This window comes from Malaclemys terrapin, chromosome 2 (assembly GCF_027887155.1).
Source record: "Malaclemys terrapin pileata isolate rMalTer1 chromosome 2, rMalTer1.hap1, whole genome shotgun sequence".
NCBI lineage: Eukaryota > Metazoa > Chordata > Testudines > Emydidae > Malaclemys > Malaclemys terrapin.
The window spans coordinates 259,087,908-259,103,718 of record NC_071506.1 but is presented as its reverse complement, the minus strand read 5'-3'; the positions used below and the strand labels follow the sequence as shown (position 1 = coordinate 259,103,718).

The 15,811-nt window shown below is 36.8% G+C and overlaps 1 protein-coding gene across 12 annotated transcripts in view; it reads left to right on the top strand.

Moving 5' to 3' along the window:
- The window catches only part of PARD3 (par-3 family cell polarity regulator), a 664,911-nt gene that overhangs the window by 470,543 nt on the left and 178,557 nt on the right, over positions 1–15,811 (top strand). For 11 of the 12 annotated variants that reach the window (XM_054020950.1, XM_054020949.1, XM_054020947.1 and 8 more), the window contains 3 exons: positions 618–662; positions 8,326–8,553; positions 14,301–14,517. In XM_054020950.1, the coding sequence (XP_053876925.1) occupies positions 618–662; positions 8,326–8,553; positions 14,301–14,517 (490 nt within the window). The remainder of the gene's footprint in view (positions 1–617; positions 663–8,325; positions 8,554–14,300; positions 14,518–15,811) is intronic. The other variant, XM_054020942.1, reaches the window with a different exon arrangement.

Sequence of the window (15,811 nt, the reverse complement as noted above, 5' to 3'; positions counted from 1 at the left end):
GTGGCCCAGTCCCACTTCTGGTTTAGGCCGTACAGTAATATGTATGGTGGAAACTGTATACTGTAGCACCAACCAAAACAGGGAATTAAATATTCCATTTACGGACATAATCTCTTAAGTGATGAAACAAGAAGGTATAAAACATTTCTAACTAAGCTATCCATTGATGTGTCATTGGATTCAGGTTTTGAAGTGCAGAATCTAGTAACCTTAATAAGCAGATTTTCAGTGTTTATACAATAAAAATTCTAAATGCTGACATTAATAAAATGCAAGGAGTACTTTTTGCTTTATAATATTTGTGGATATCTTAACTAAAATCCTTCCTTCACCACCTTCTCTAAAGTAAGATTGCTGGTGTTGACTTGCCTTGGCTAGTTGTGATGCGCTAACATGTAAATAACATTGCACCTGCCTGTGATATGGAAGTGACTGACAAATTGCATGATGGTTACTAGTTTGCTGCCGTTTTTATCAAGAATATTTGCTCAGTGTTGCATATTATTTGCATGAAGTGTGACGTTACCAATGGCTCCTAATTTAGAAAATTGGAATGTTGTATGCATGTAGGGTGTGGGCACTAACTGGGCTAACCTTATACATTTACCTTTTAACAGTAGCTGACGAGACTAAGCTCAGTACAATGGATGACCAGAAAACAGGTAAGAATTGACAGTAAGGCTGTTGCTATAGAAACCTTGGTCAAAGCAGCTAACCACAATTACAGAACTGCCAATCACATTGCATGAAAACATGAATATTCCAATACTCGCATGGCTGTTTTCTATTGTTGTGAATAATCAAGTAGCACAGAACAGAGAAAATACTGTGTAGCGCTAAATATATCTGGGTAGTATACTCAAAGCAGGTCATTCAGTATAACTGTAAACCAGTTCCTACATTCCTGAAATTCATACATTTTCGCTTTAGTTTTGATTTTCTTTTTCAAAAATCCTGAAATCTGTTCTTTAGGCCTTGAATTCTAACTTAAAATGGGATGACCAGAGAAAGCTGATTGTTTAGCTATTGCAGTGTTAACATCATGCTTGCAAATAATTAGTTTAATTCTAAAGTTTCTATCTTTGCATTAAGATGGCCATCAGACACATACCGTGGGTCTGAGTTGTAAATTCTTAGTATATGCTGAATTTCCTTTAGAATTCAAAACAGAGCATCATATTTCATACCCTACGCATCCTAACAGATTTTATATGATTATGAAAAATAGCATTTAAAGCATAATTTTTATTAGTAATTAAAATAATGTGCCAGCTGCAATCATGAGCCTTTATGATTTATTAATGCAAGTTAGCTTTTGACCTTTGGAATGCTATTTTAATTAGGCTAGATCCAGAGGACATAGTAACATTACTTAGCTCTAATTAGGAATAATTCACCTTTTAAACCTTAAAGTATTACTTATTTTTAGCATGACTCAGGGAATAGGACATCCCACTCACATTTATTATTAGTATTTTACAGTTGCTTCTCTGTTTAAACCATATTTTAGAGAGTAAACAATAGACTGAAAAATGTGTATCATAAACTAATAACCTTTATGAGACAATAGGAATAACTCTTAAAATCTTGCTGACTAAGGCCAAAATGCTGCAAATAGTTAGGTACATTTTTTACTTTACAAATTGAGAATAATCCTGTTAACTTCAATGGGACTGCTTGGTGCATAAAGTTAAATGTGTGTACATTTTTGTAAGATTGGAACACAGGAACCAATTCTGTAACTTTTATTGATGGGAGTAAACCCTACTCCTGGGTAGAGCTGTGTGACAGTTTTCTTCCAAAACTTTTTTTGCTGAAAAATACAGATTCAGGTTGACTGAAATATTTAACAAATTAATGTTGAATTGCAAAATTGTTTGTCAGAAAAAAGAAGCACAACATTGAAACTTTTTGTTTCAGCATTTTCAAAATGAAATGTTTCAATTTTTGTCTTTTTGTTTTGAATTTTACCTTTTTATTTTTAAAAATCTCAAAAAATAAACTTTTTGTTTAATGAATGAAGTATCTTGTTTAATCCAAAATGAATTATTATTTCTATTATTATTTTACTTTTTCAGTTCTTTATTTGATTTTTTTTTCCCTTTTTCCCAATTATTCGCACTGCTCCTGGGACTACTTGCATTACTAAGCACTACTAAAAGCTACAGGATCAGCTCCTAATTTGTCAAAAGTAAATATTAGTTTCCTTTTTAGCTTGTTTTTAGGATAGAGCAGGGACTATACTGCCTAAAGACCCACATGTGCAATAAGAAAAATATAATTCTTGTATTTAAAGGTGCACACTGTTTTAGGTTTTATTTGTAAGATGCAAATCATTCCACATAGAAAACTTATGTTAAGTTCCAAGGAGACCCAAGTTGTACGACTTGGGTTAAAGGGCATGACCTTAACCATGAAGCCACCTGGGCTAAGCAAGATAAATATTTTATTTACAGCCTCAGTGGCTCGAAAAAGGAAGAAGACAATTTATTGTGCTTTGATTTTATTCCTTTCTTTTTCCATGATGTTAACCAGATTCTGTATATAACCAATGGAGTTCTGCCATTGCTGAAGATAGATACTGTAATTAAATGAATCACTTACAGTAGTTTGGCTGAAAAATTTTATATGAGGTTTTAAAAGGTTTAATATATGTGATGAGCTACATTCTGATGAACTATATAAAATGGAAAACTTCAGCATATTTACTTTAGAAAAATAAACTCAAACTCTGTTAAAAGTGAAATTGGGTTTAATTGTGTTGACTGAAATGGAAAGCAAAGTTCTCACCAGTACTAGGTACTATAATAGATTTTTAATTATTTTTCTTTCTTTAGTTCACTTGAACTGTCTAATCCTTGCAGTGTTTACAGTTCATTCCAAAGGTTAGAAGTATATTCAGTGGCAATTGAGCATGGCTCATTTATCCAGCTTTAAGCATACAGTAACTGTAGTTGGTTCTTATTTCTATATACACCTTGTTGTAATGCTAAAGATGTCTTTCAGAGCTTATCTAAATCATTTGTTGTTTTTTTCATGGTGAATATCATCAGCTTTCAAAAAACTTCCCCCGATTTTCAATAGTGGATATAATTGCTTGTTATTTCTTTCTTTAAACCAAAATGTTGCTCCTTTAGTGTGGAAAAACAAATAGAAAAAATAATTCTATTTTTAGTTTATCAGAACTTAATAGAGTGGTTGTTAGGAAATAAATTCACTGACTCGCTGCTCTTGTGTGACCAATAAAAAAATAAAGTAAAATAATAGACTTTGTGGACTTGCACAAGTTTACGGTTAAGAAACAGGGCAGGTTTTTATATCATCAGTAATGTCTGCCACTGTGTAGCATACCGTTGTTTTTTTTCCCCCATTTAGCATAAAATACTACACTCCTATTTGAGACTATTTTAATTAGAGAGCAGGATGACTTTAAATCTCAGGCAGTAATTTATTTTTTATAGTTTTATTGAGGATAGAAACTGAAGTCAACTGTCTTATTAATTTTTTTAGCAATGATTCCAGTTTTGATTTAAACATCCGCAGGATCAAGAACAGCTTTCTAAAAGAAAGAAAATAAGTGCACTAAATTATTTAGAAGAGAAAATTCAATTAAAAATTAATTTTACAGACTTTTTAAAATAATCAGTGATAAAGGAAACATCATACATCCTTTGAATCAGGGATTGCATATGATTTTTATCTTTGGAAATCATCAGGCAAAGTTACGATACTATATAAATACTTAATATAATATCAAAGAGGGAGAAAGTATGGTGTAGTTGTTAGAGCAGGGGAGTTCAGCCCAGTAGAATAGGAGAACTAAGGCATTTGGAAGGGGCAGGAAGTAGGTATATACGAGTCATGTGTATCATATGTCTCCATGAGTACACATGTGCTATGAGGTAGTGTGGGAGTATGTTCTGTGAGATAATGCTTAGCTACTATGATGTGGGGACAATAAAAGGATCAGCAAAGGGCGGAGGGGCATGTGATGTGAACTGTCAGGAGTATGTGTGGTCTGAGATGCATGTTTATGCTGGGTAGAGGGGTGTGCAAAGGTGCACGTCCCAAGTGAGGATGTGTGGTAGGTAAAATGATCTGTGGGTGTGTGTGTGTGGATGTCTGACATAAGGTTACTTTGGTGCACTCTGAGAAGGAGTGGTGTATGTGGTCAGAGTAGGGACAAAGAGCAGATGGGTTGCAGGCATGTGTGCATAAGGGGTTATACAAGGCATGCCTATGTTCACGCAGGGATGAGGGTGCCTAGCAGTGCCCTCTGAGAAAGGGTGTTTGCAGTCTGAAGAAGCATGCCGCACTCCTGAGGGTGGTCACCTAGGTGCCATAAGGGTGAAAGTACATGCCTTATAAGGAGCAATGATGTATATGCCAGAGAAAGTGCAGCTGAGGGTGGGGGCGTTTGGGGGGGACACTTGGATGGATGGATGAATGAACATTTATATACAGTGCAAAGGGAGTGGGTACACGCAGCATGGTTTTCATTGGGAGTGTTGCTTGGTTACAGATGGCTGGCTACATCAACAGTCATTTGTCAGGAAAAAATATTGGGGAGGAAAATGCTGATAACTTAAAACTTTAAAATAACAAAATACACACACGCGCGCGCAATATGTGGCGGGGGGGGAAATCCTGTATTTCTTTAAATTAAGACTTCAAACTAAATTGAAAAGAAGTAGAAATTGATTTTGAGTGTATAATATTTCTAGTGATTACTGTCAAAACTGTAACTATGGAAAAAAGTTGATATTTTCCTATTAGCCCTATAGCGGAAAAAGGCAATTTTATGATGTCTCATAGATTTTGAAATTAACTTATTAAAAAAAATGTTAACAAAGTTTCTCAAGGATTTGTGGCTAACCACTGTCTTTATGATTATCCTGTTCAAACAGATCTTGAACTTATCCGCTCAGTTTAAAAGAAGACTTAACCATATGTTTTCAAAACAGTTGCCTTGCTATGAAATGGCCACAGATGATAGTGTTGTATTGAAATATAAATAACTTTATGATCACAGTACTTACATAACTTCTGTGGCGATACTTGACTTTTTCAGCTTCTGCAACCTGTCCACATTTATGTTGATGGCCACCCAAGTTCAATAAATATTCCTACCATTTCTGCAATCCATTATTAGTTTTACAGTACTCTGGGAACATTAGGTCATATCCCATCTAGCTTTCCCTTTGGGAAAGCATGACTTACATAAATATTGTTCTCATAATAATCTTTATTGGGCAGCAGGAAATGGGATTTTTAAAAATGTCCTTTATGAGCATAAATGGGCACATAATGCTTGCTTTATAATTATTGTTTACAAAAAGAGTATATAGCCCATTCAGTAATTAGGAAAAGATAAAAGAGCATTTCATTTAGAAAGTTATTTCAGATTTCATTTTGCAGTAAGGAAACTTCCAGTAAGTTGCTAGGTAATAGGATAACCTTCTCCCTTTGTATATTAAAGTGAATCTATCAAACAGCAGGTTTATTCATAGCTGTCTTGTCTTTCAAAATTTTGGCAGGCATTTTTTTTTTGTCTCATGGATGGGTTTTAAGAAAATTTAATCTTGAAAAGTAAACAACTCATCACTTTTGTTATACTGCAGGCACCAGTAGAAGAGAGGATGAGGGTGTGTACAAGTGCACATACACATAATGCAAGAAAGTAATCTATGTGAAAGTTTTTAAGATAATGACTAGATCAGAAATATTTATCTGATGAAAAGAGGTGAGAGCTGTGTGAATATTAACATCAAACTTCAGCGCATGTTCACAAAAGTTTGGCGAACATGGTGTGAGGTTTGTTTGCACAGCTGGGAAGACATCAAACTCCCTGTTCCCAGCTGGCCTTCCTTGCTCACCCCAGCAGCTGTTCCATGCCCCCAACTATCCCCATAACCCCAACCCTCCAAAGATATCAGTTGTCTGTGAAAGGAAGGGTTCTTCTTGGAGGTAGGAGTTTAACAAATTTAAATTTCCAAGTGAATCTGTAGGGGCTTGTTTGTTCCCAATGCCTGGGGTCCAAACTGCAGTGTTTTTTGTGGACCTGTGTGTGAATCAAACTCTGCAGGGTTTGCACAGCCATGGGGAAGAAGTGATTTTTCAGCAAGTTCATGCAATCAAAAACGCAGCTGTGGAAAAAACACTTTGGCAGCTGCTATTTGAGTTCACTTGGTTTCAGGCTGTTCAGTTTAGCTCAGTATTTCTCAGACTTTTGAGAGCTAAGTCTCCAGTTAGGAATAAACTCAACTACCACCCCTCTTCAACTCTCCCATGTTAGCGAGTAGAATAGGGAAATTTTGCATTGCCACTGTTCTGCATTCCCAGTCGTTTGCACACCCCCTAGGTAGGCTGGTTGGGAAATGCTGCATTAGCTTATGCTTGGGGTCAGTGGTATTACAATTTCTGGTTTAGATTTAAATATATTTAGTTCAAATTTAAGACATTTACTTTCATATAATAGTCCTAGGAAGATGGGTTGGACTGTTGTCTACTTTTCTTTGAATGATACCTAGCACAATGAGGCCCAAATCCAGATTGGGGCCTGCTGGGCACCTTTCTAATATAAACACTTTATGACAGTATCATTCTTCATGGCTCTGGTATGAATAATACATGCTTGTGGGAGGCAAGGTGTCCTAGTGGATAGAGCACTGAACTGGGACTCAGGAGAGCTATGTTCTATTCCTGGCTCTTCACTGCCTAGCTGAGTGACAGAGGGCAAGTCACTTTGTCCCTCTGTTTCTCATTATCTCATTCTGTAAAATGGAGTTACTGATTTTCTTTGTTAAAGCACTTTGAGATCAGCTAACAAAAAGCTCTGTATAAAAGCTAGGTATGATATTATTATTATTAGAATAATATATTCAGTTACACACATCTTATTACCAGAAAGATAATCAAAAATGGGAGAAAGTTCAGGGAAAACCAGTGAAAAGGGTTGGCAGGTGGAGGACTACATTATTTTATTTATGAAGTTGAAAAGAGTTACGTACATATAGCTTGGCAAAGCGACAACTAAATGAGGAGATGATAATAGTTGAAAAAATGTGAAGAGTGTGAACACCAATGACGAAGTGGAATTATTTAATATAATAAAATGAGGACTACCTCGCAGTTAGTATGAGGAACTAAGAAAAGTTAAGGAAAATCTTTCTGATAATAAGAGCTATTAGCCTGTGTAGTGGTCTCCCAAACAAAGCACTGGAAGTGTGATCACTTGACACCTTTAAAGGTATGCTGGCCAGAACACCAATAAATGTACAGTATGCCTTCCATCTGTAGATACGATGATTCTGTGAACCCCCACGTATGAGCTATCAGTCAAGCCTTTTGAGGTTTTTACTGTTATTTTATCACCACCTTCAAATAATAAAACTAGAGACTGACCCAAGGTCTCACCTATTAGGCTACCCATAACAGCAAACCCTACGTAACCACAGATGACTTCCCATTCTGTTTCATTATTTCTCCCCCATTTTCCTGCACTTCTGTCCACATAGACCAAACTACCATATATTCCTGATGGAGCTTCTGAACTTCTGACAAAGTTTGTTCCTGTTCATCCCTCTTCCTATCCCTGTTTCCTTTGGTAAAAGTCTCAGTGACAGCTCTTCCAGCCTGACTCTGCTATTTTGAACATTATGATGCCACCTTGTGAGAAGTGAGACGACTTGGATCATAGGTGTGGTTGCCTCATTATAAAAGGTCAGGCATCTGGTCCACAAGCATAGGGAGGAAATCTGGGAAGAGAGGTGGGAAAGAAAGTCCTTTATCATATAATTAATTTCTTATCCACACCTTTAAAAAGATTCAAGTTTAACTGATAGGAAATGGTCTCAGATGGTTCTGAGTCCCACCACCACCCTCAAACTTTTATGTCCCAGAATTGCAGTTCTTTTTCAGGTGATGTCAAGTATTACCTGAGTAATTGGATCCGTACTTCAGACCTTTTCAATGAATATGTGAACTTGTCCCATCAGGTCCACTTAGATTATTCAGATGCATTTCATTATAAAATTAGTGTACTGTAATGTTTTGATGCAAGTCTTTAAAATTCAGTTGAAAAAGCCACTTGAAATTAGCAGGCAAGATATTTTCTCTAGATGTTATGCTGAAAATGTAAGATGTCATTGACTAAGACATGACGTACTCATTCATTGTTCAAACCAACATGAAATCCCTACAGATTACAGAGATGATGGGAATAATGTTAAGTATATCCTCACAGACTTTCACTATAAATGTGAAGGATCAAGTATGCAATCCTTTGTACTAATCCTAATTAACAATTTTTTTTTAACCACTAAGGTTCCCCAACAAGAGATGTGGGTCCTTCATTAGGTCTGAAGAAATCCAGCTCATTAGAAAGTTTACAGACGGCTGTTGCTGAGGTGACTTTGAATGGTGACATTCCCTTCCATCGTCCGCGCCCACGGATAATCCGAGGACGAGGTTGCAATGAGAGCTTCAGAGCTGCAATTGACAAATCATATGATAAACCAGTTGCAGATGATGATGATGAAGGCATGGAGACCTGTAAGTATCCTATTTTGCTGTATGCTAAGAACGTTATTGTTATTTAATTTTCTTTGAAGGATTAAAAACAGATTCATAACTATAAAAGGGGTCAAATAAAAAACAAAACATTTTATTTTAAGACTTAAAATTATCATTTAGATTTCTCTACATTGTTAGATTAGGCTTTATAAGTGCTTGTGTCCTGCATATGTATTCACAGATTGTAACACTCGGAAGTTACTTCTTCTTTCTAGAGCAAGAAAATGAGATTAAAATGAGCATGTTTGTTTTAATTATTTAGTATGAAAAGTTTTGCTAAGACTATATTTGAATTTGTTAAATTAAAAAGTTTAACCGAAAAAGAAAAAAGTTGAATTGAAGTTGAAAAATGTCAGTATGGAAGAGTACATTAATGATGTGTTGGGGAAAAAAATTACCACTGTTCTTTAATTAGAATGAGTGAGGCTGGCAGATGTAATAAAATTCTGAAGTTAATGATCAGCTATTACCCACCCTAATGGGCATTAATTTACATTTCCAGTTCTTTAACCCCAAGTGTGACCCAACATGTGGAGAATGTGTCATTAACATAAAAGAACCACTTCAAAGCTAACCTTATCATTATTGAACTATGTAAGAATGGGCTGGTAAAATGACAGTCCATGCTGAATGCAAATAGTATGAATGGTAAATTATTCTAATAGGGGTTGTATTAAAATTATTGAAATTTTAACCTTCTTGTTGTACTATTTTCGCTTGTCACCCTTCAGAAGATTTTTTTAAATCAACCTGATTCCATTTAGAAGAAGTTTATGAATGAAGAAGATTTAGGGAAGAATGAAGTAATAAAATCATTAGGCCGAATATTAACGAAAAGGGTTTGGAAAGTGAACTTTCACTCTCTGCCCTTATTTTTTTTTTTTTTTTTTTTTTTCAGTTTGAGAAAGTCTATGCTTAATTAAATAATTTGGTCTTGCAGTTATACTCATGTACAAGATCACTCATTTTCCTTACTTTGTTCCTAAAAATATTCTATGACTTAAACTGAGGTCATTTTGCCAGAGTCAGTATTCCCCAAAATAGCTACAGATAGAATTAATTCTGCATCCCCTCCCCACCATGTCTAGCAATTTCATGCAGCAACAAGGCTAAATACCAGTCTTGTGCTGCTAGCTGTCAATCTACTGTTAACCAATGGGTGAGTAAGAATGAGAGAATGTGTAAAACGATCTTGATCATTCTTCTGAAGTACATGCCTAAGGTCTTTTGGGACATGAGACCATGTTTTTTCTAAAAGGCTTTGTTTTGTGCGAACCAACTGACAGTGATTTCCTGTTGTCAGACATCAGATATCCCGTGTTCAGTGGGAATTAGTTTCAAATGGTTTAACCTCATTTGACCAAAACAGGAATCTTAAAAAGGGGCATAACAAAAGGGTTATCACTGAACACTTTCTAAGTGACTGTAAACATGCCAGTTTACTAGAAGACATTTTGAGCTGGTTCACTTGCTCTCATTAGGGGTGGTATGGAGATGCATGGCCACCTTTTGGAAGGATGCAGTGGATGCTTCCCTCCCACAAACTCACCCCGTACAAGGTCAGGCCTGCTGGCTGATGTGGAGAAGAAGCAAGGCTATGTCCCTAACCTCTTCCCACCCAATTTGAGGAGTCTTGCACTGATAGATGTGGGGTATTCTTATGTTCATGTAGCATTGGGCCCAATCCATACACAATGACTCAATAAGGAAAGGCACCTTAAGCCACCTCTATCCCTTGTGTGCCTATACAGGACTGGGCATACTCTTACTCTTTTGATTCTTAGTGTCATGTAAAACATACAAAATAGCATATCAGATTGGTAGAGCTTCACCTATGTTATAAATATTGTGTATTCATAAGTGATACAGAAACTGGTAGTACCATGGCAGTATAGTGAGTTCAAACCACGGAGTTATACTGTGCAGCCTGTGGCTTCCCTTATATTCACAATGGTGGTGTGGCCAGTGAAATCTACAAATCCTAGACAGCCATACTACACTTAGAACAGAGTGGAAGCAATGTCATTTACTGGGACCTTTCTCTGAGGGCTGTGCATACATGTTAAAGCAGAGAGCATCAGCAGTCTGCTCCATTTTATGCAAATTGTCTATGGCCTCAGGTTCCATGGATGTTGCCAAATGACCTCTTCAGTTGGGCAAAGTTTGGACAGTCCTGAATAGAAATAGGTCCATTTAGCAATCAGGTACTCTCATAACTAGTTTTTAAATCATATTTAAGTATTTTATAATTGTTTAGAATTAAAAATGCTCCTTTGTCTCCTAAAATCCATTCAAGATGTTGGTAGTCAATTTGCTGTTGCCCCTGAGGTTGTATTAATTTGTCTTGCGTGAAATTTTTCCTGTTTCTTTTCCAAATGTTTTAGAAGTAGGAATGTTTCTTCCGTCCCGTCCTTTGGGTTGGCAAAACAATAGCACTGGATTGCATTTATGAAGGACTCTTTAACATTTGATCATCTCATGAAAGAGCTCTAAAAATATGGAGATACTGTATGTGATAAAGGACCGAACCGCCTTTTAAATATAATTGCTCTCCCTGAAACAATATGTTATTCAAACTGTTAAAAATAGTATGAATACCATCTGGAAATGTCCGATTCTGTGAAAACATTTTAAGAGTTTTGAGGAGGATACTTATGGCTTGTAATGGCTATAATGAGATAATAACAACAGAATGTTGTGGGTGTTTAGATTATAAGAATCATTGTGCTTGTTTTTTAATACTTGGAATAGCTGACTAGAAGCAAAATTTCTCTCTCTGGTGTGTTGTCTGAGAACAAGTCATTTGAATCTGGAGAAACTGGCAAAGCTTTCTAATCTTTGTTGAGTCTTAATTGCTAGAACCTACAGTCATATTAAATATCACAATAAGCGGTCTAGGAGCTCAGTTATGAAACAGCTTCACATTAAATAGTTTCAATTTCTCATGTACATCTTTTCAATTTTATGGCCTAATTAGGGGAATAGCTTCACAATACCTTTTTGTAGTTCTCTTTAATACAGTGTGGTTTGTGAAGGATGACTTTGGTCTTCAGCTTGAATTGATGCTTGAAGCATATCCCAAGTTCATTTTTGCTTTCAATGGCCTAAATGGGGGGAAAATCTCTTGTATATTTTCCAGCCACCTAACATCATTACTGCAATATAACAAAAATCAGATTTTTCATTTGTAGCATGGACTTGAATTTTAATTGGACAACATTTGCATCTGTTCTAAACACTAGTAATTAGGTATATCTTAATTGTAGAATCACTGTGCTGCACAAAAGGGAAACAACTTTCTTCATGTCATGTCTTTTTAAAAACCTGGAAATCTGCTTATTCTAGTGTGTCACGGGGGGGAAGATGCATCTTAGTTCATTAGGTAGAAGAGGCTATGGTGCAGACTCAGAAGTTAATTGCAGGCAAACTACTGTGGAAGCTTGATAGAAAAATATTTATTGTAGAGCAGCAATGAAAGGAAGCAATGTTATCTCTATAGAATACACAAAATAAATAGTAAAGGGGGATTCATTGTTATGACAAGTTGTTTAGCAACTCAGCATAATACAGTACCCTTGATACATTCTCAGGATTAATTTAGTGTGTGATTATTTTGAATATGATCAGCCATAGGTCAAAATCCATTCATCTTTAAAATACTAGCTAAGTAAAGTAAATAAATGTACGACTTCAATGTGTACCAGATTTTAAATTTATTTTATACTGCTTGTATTCATTTACAGGCACAATCAGATAGTTAAATGTCTAAATGTTGTTTGCACCAGCAATGGATTCTAGGTGCTAATTGGCATGCACAAAATTGGAGACTGTTTTTAAATGTGGTCCTCTGTGTCCAGATCTAAACTTTTTATAATCATTAAATACATCCTTATGTTCCAGTTGTGGTAGTAAACACAGTGACCTCAAAAGCACTAATACTAGTAATGTGGACGTATTTGAGAAGGTTTCAGTCTTACCTTCTCAGTTACAATTGCCTGAATATTGGAAGTGCACCTGCAATGGAAAATTTGTCAGGCCCGGCCAACCCCTAAAACTTAAGTCAACCTAGCTATGTTGCTCAGGGCTGTGAAAAAAATTTGCATCCTGTGCAATGTAGTGAACTCAAACTAATCCCCACTGTAGTTGCAGCTAGATTGAAAGAAGAATTCTTTCATTGACTCTTGAATACTGCCTCTCGGAGAGGTCGATTACCTACATCAATGGAAAACCCCCTTCTGTCCATGTAACAAGCATCTACGCTACAGGACTTTAGAGGCACAGCTGCAGCACCGTAGCTGTGTTGCTGTAGCTGCTGTAGTGTAGATTAGCTGCTTTACTCCAGGCATCCGCAATAGAAGAGCATGAGGCAGTTAGATATTTCACTTGTGTTCAGTTGCTTGGGATTCAAAATTATAATCGATGTGGTTTAGAAATAAATGTCTATACCCACATTTGCCTGGCCTGAAATACTACTTTCAGAATATATTTGTCAAAGGCTGGTGGATTGATGGGGTATTCTAGGAGATCTAGAATGCTTAGTGGACAAGTATTGCCTGAGTCAGAAGGCTAAATCCATCAATTGTGGCCCTACCGAAGAACAACAAACTGCTCAGGCAAGTCTCAGATACTTCAGCAGCTGATGATGGTGAGCCAAAAAATGTCTCTGTAACTCTGAGAGTTTCATTTTCACTGAACCACTGGAAGCTTTTCCAGTTTTAGAGTGGAGAATCATTTAGAAATATGGCTACCACTATATATTTTTTGTCACTTTTCTCTTCAGGCTTTCTGGAATATGTGTTCCAAATTATATACAGTCTCTCTGTGGGTCCAGGTTGAAACAGTTCATAATGTACACTTAGAAGGTCTTGTTCCAGATGACGTAACCTGCCCCTCTAGAGTCTTCACCTCAACCAATGAAACTTCTTTGAGGAGTAAAACTGTAACTTTTTTAAAATAAACTGCTAAAGGAGATGAGTTATTTCATCAAATTCACGGTGATATTTTGTTGCTGAAGAAAAAAAGGCTAAAGGCTTGTATTAGAGGTCAACTCTCCTAAATGACTTTTTTTGCAGTGTGGTAATCCCAGGATATGAGAGAGACAAGGTAGATAAAATAATTTCTTTTATTGGGCCAACTTCTGTTGGTGGAAGGTACAAGCTTTTAAGCTACAGCGAGCTCTTCAGGTCAGGGAGGAAGGAAGCAGTGGGTCTGAGCTAAGTACAAGCTGGGACAAATTTGTAAACAGAAGGGATATTGGAGACTGCTATTAAGGGGAGCAGGCAGTGTGGTGTATTCCAAATTGATATAATATAAACAACTTGTATATTTTGATGAGTTTTATTAAAAAGTTATGAACTATGTAACACTAATCTTGCTTTTTATCTAAAGCATATCTAAAGCTCTCATCACCAACACAAGTAGCCAGTTAGCAGCACTATTGGCTAACCCTGTTTATTGATCAGTACTGTTATTCCAAATGTTCTATGTGCCTCACAGAATATACACCCTCATTCCCTTCCCAGTAGAAGTTACAGGGTAAAAATAGACATGGAGAGCATAGATGTGGAACCCGCAGAATGAGTAATCAAGAGTTAACAACATAATGTCACATGGTTACTTGGTTGTTATGCACATGTCTTGCTCCAAAATATATTCCACAATATGCTGAAAAACCTCTTTTATTTATTTGTTCCTGTCCCGCCAATATTTTTTTCTTACTCTTTCAGTGGAGGAAGACACAGAGGAGAGTTCAAGATCAGGCAGAGAATCTGTGTCCACAGCAAGTGACCAGCCATCCCATTCATTGGAGAGGCAGATGAATGGAAACCAAGATAAAGGGGACAGAAAAAAGGCTGGAAAGGACAAGAAGAAAGACCGTGATAAAGAGAAGGATAAAATTAAGGCAAAGAAAGGAATGCTCAAAGGCTTAGGAGACATGTTCAGGTAGGTGCTATGCAATCAAAGATTATGAGAATGTATAACAAACTGGAGCTTCATTTTTTTTGTATTCTACTAATGCTCAAAGGCCCCAGTTGGGAACAAGGCCTCTTTGTGCTAGTCACTCTGCAAATATATATTTCACTACAAGCTCCCAACCACCAAGAATTTGAACATACCTTTAAAACACCATATTGTGAACTTCTGTGATTCTGTGCTAAGCTTCCTCAGGGGGCATTGAAGAATTTGCGATCTGAGGGAGGGACAGCTAAGGCAGCATTAAGCCACCGTTGTGACCTCCTTATCATGAGCTGTTCTGGGAGATGGAATGGTCCCAATCATAACTTAAGAGAAACTTGTGAGCCTGTCTAAGGCTGCTCTATGGGCCACAGTGCTGTGCACTTCACACCCATGCTGTCTCCAGCATGAAGGCATGCTCCGTATGCCAGGGCTTGCAAGTGGATCCTTGGAAGACAGCAAAGGTGGTGATCCACTTTAGTTTGTATGCTGAGAGAATTCTGTTCCAACTGGAATTTGGGCTTCGAGAGCTGCTTTATGCCACTGTGGTCCTTCTACTTGTTGTAAGGGGGCCAGAACAGTGGTGAGGATCCCACCTGCTGTCTCCATCTAGATATGACAGTTGTCCAAAGAAGATTTCATCACAGTCTGAGAGACAGATTTAAGTACGATTTTAGTAACTGTAGTAACTTTCCCATAAGTGGTCGGGGGAGAAAGTAAGCAAAACCTTTCTTCTAGCTAGCAAGGGTAAATAAAGTTCCATGACAAAGGTAGTGTCTGTCTTTTTTTGTGTGTGCAAAAGTCCATCATTTAAATTTAATTAGAAGTTGAGTTACTGGTATCATTCTAATGGTTCATTAATAATAATTCACCATGAAAAGGTACATAGCTTCAATTAAGCTCAGTCAAAATTTAGTACCTGTAACATTTCTAATTCTATAAGGAATTTATTAAAGGTAGGTTCTCTCTATAGCTTGACAGTTGTTTTGTGTCTCTGAATTATACTGCAGGATTAGTTAGCTTGTCATTTTTTTACAGAAAGTAAATAATAAGATCAAGTTGTTTTGAAGTTGCATGTATTTATCTTAGGAGGAAGTAAGGCTTTATAGTTAAGGCATGAGAAGTGGGAAATCAAGCAATCCGGGTTCTGTCCTCATCTTTGCCACAGACTCCATCTATGACCTTGGGCCTGATTTTCAGAGGTGCCAAGCATCCACAACTCCTGCTGAGATCAATCGGTGCTACAACACATACCTCTCAATTTGTCAATGCCCAAGTTTGG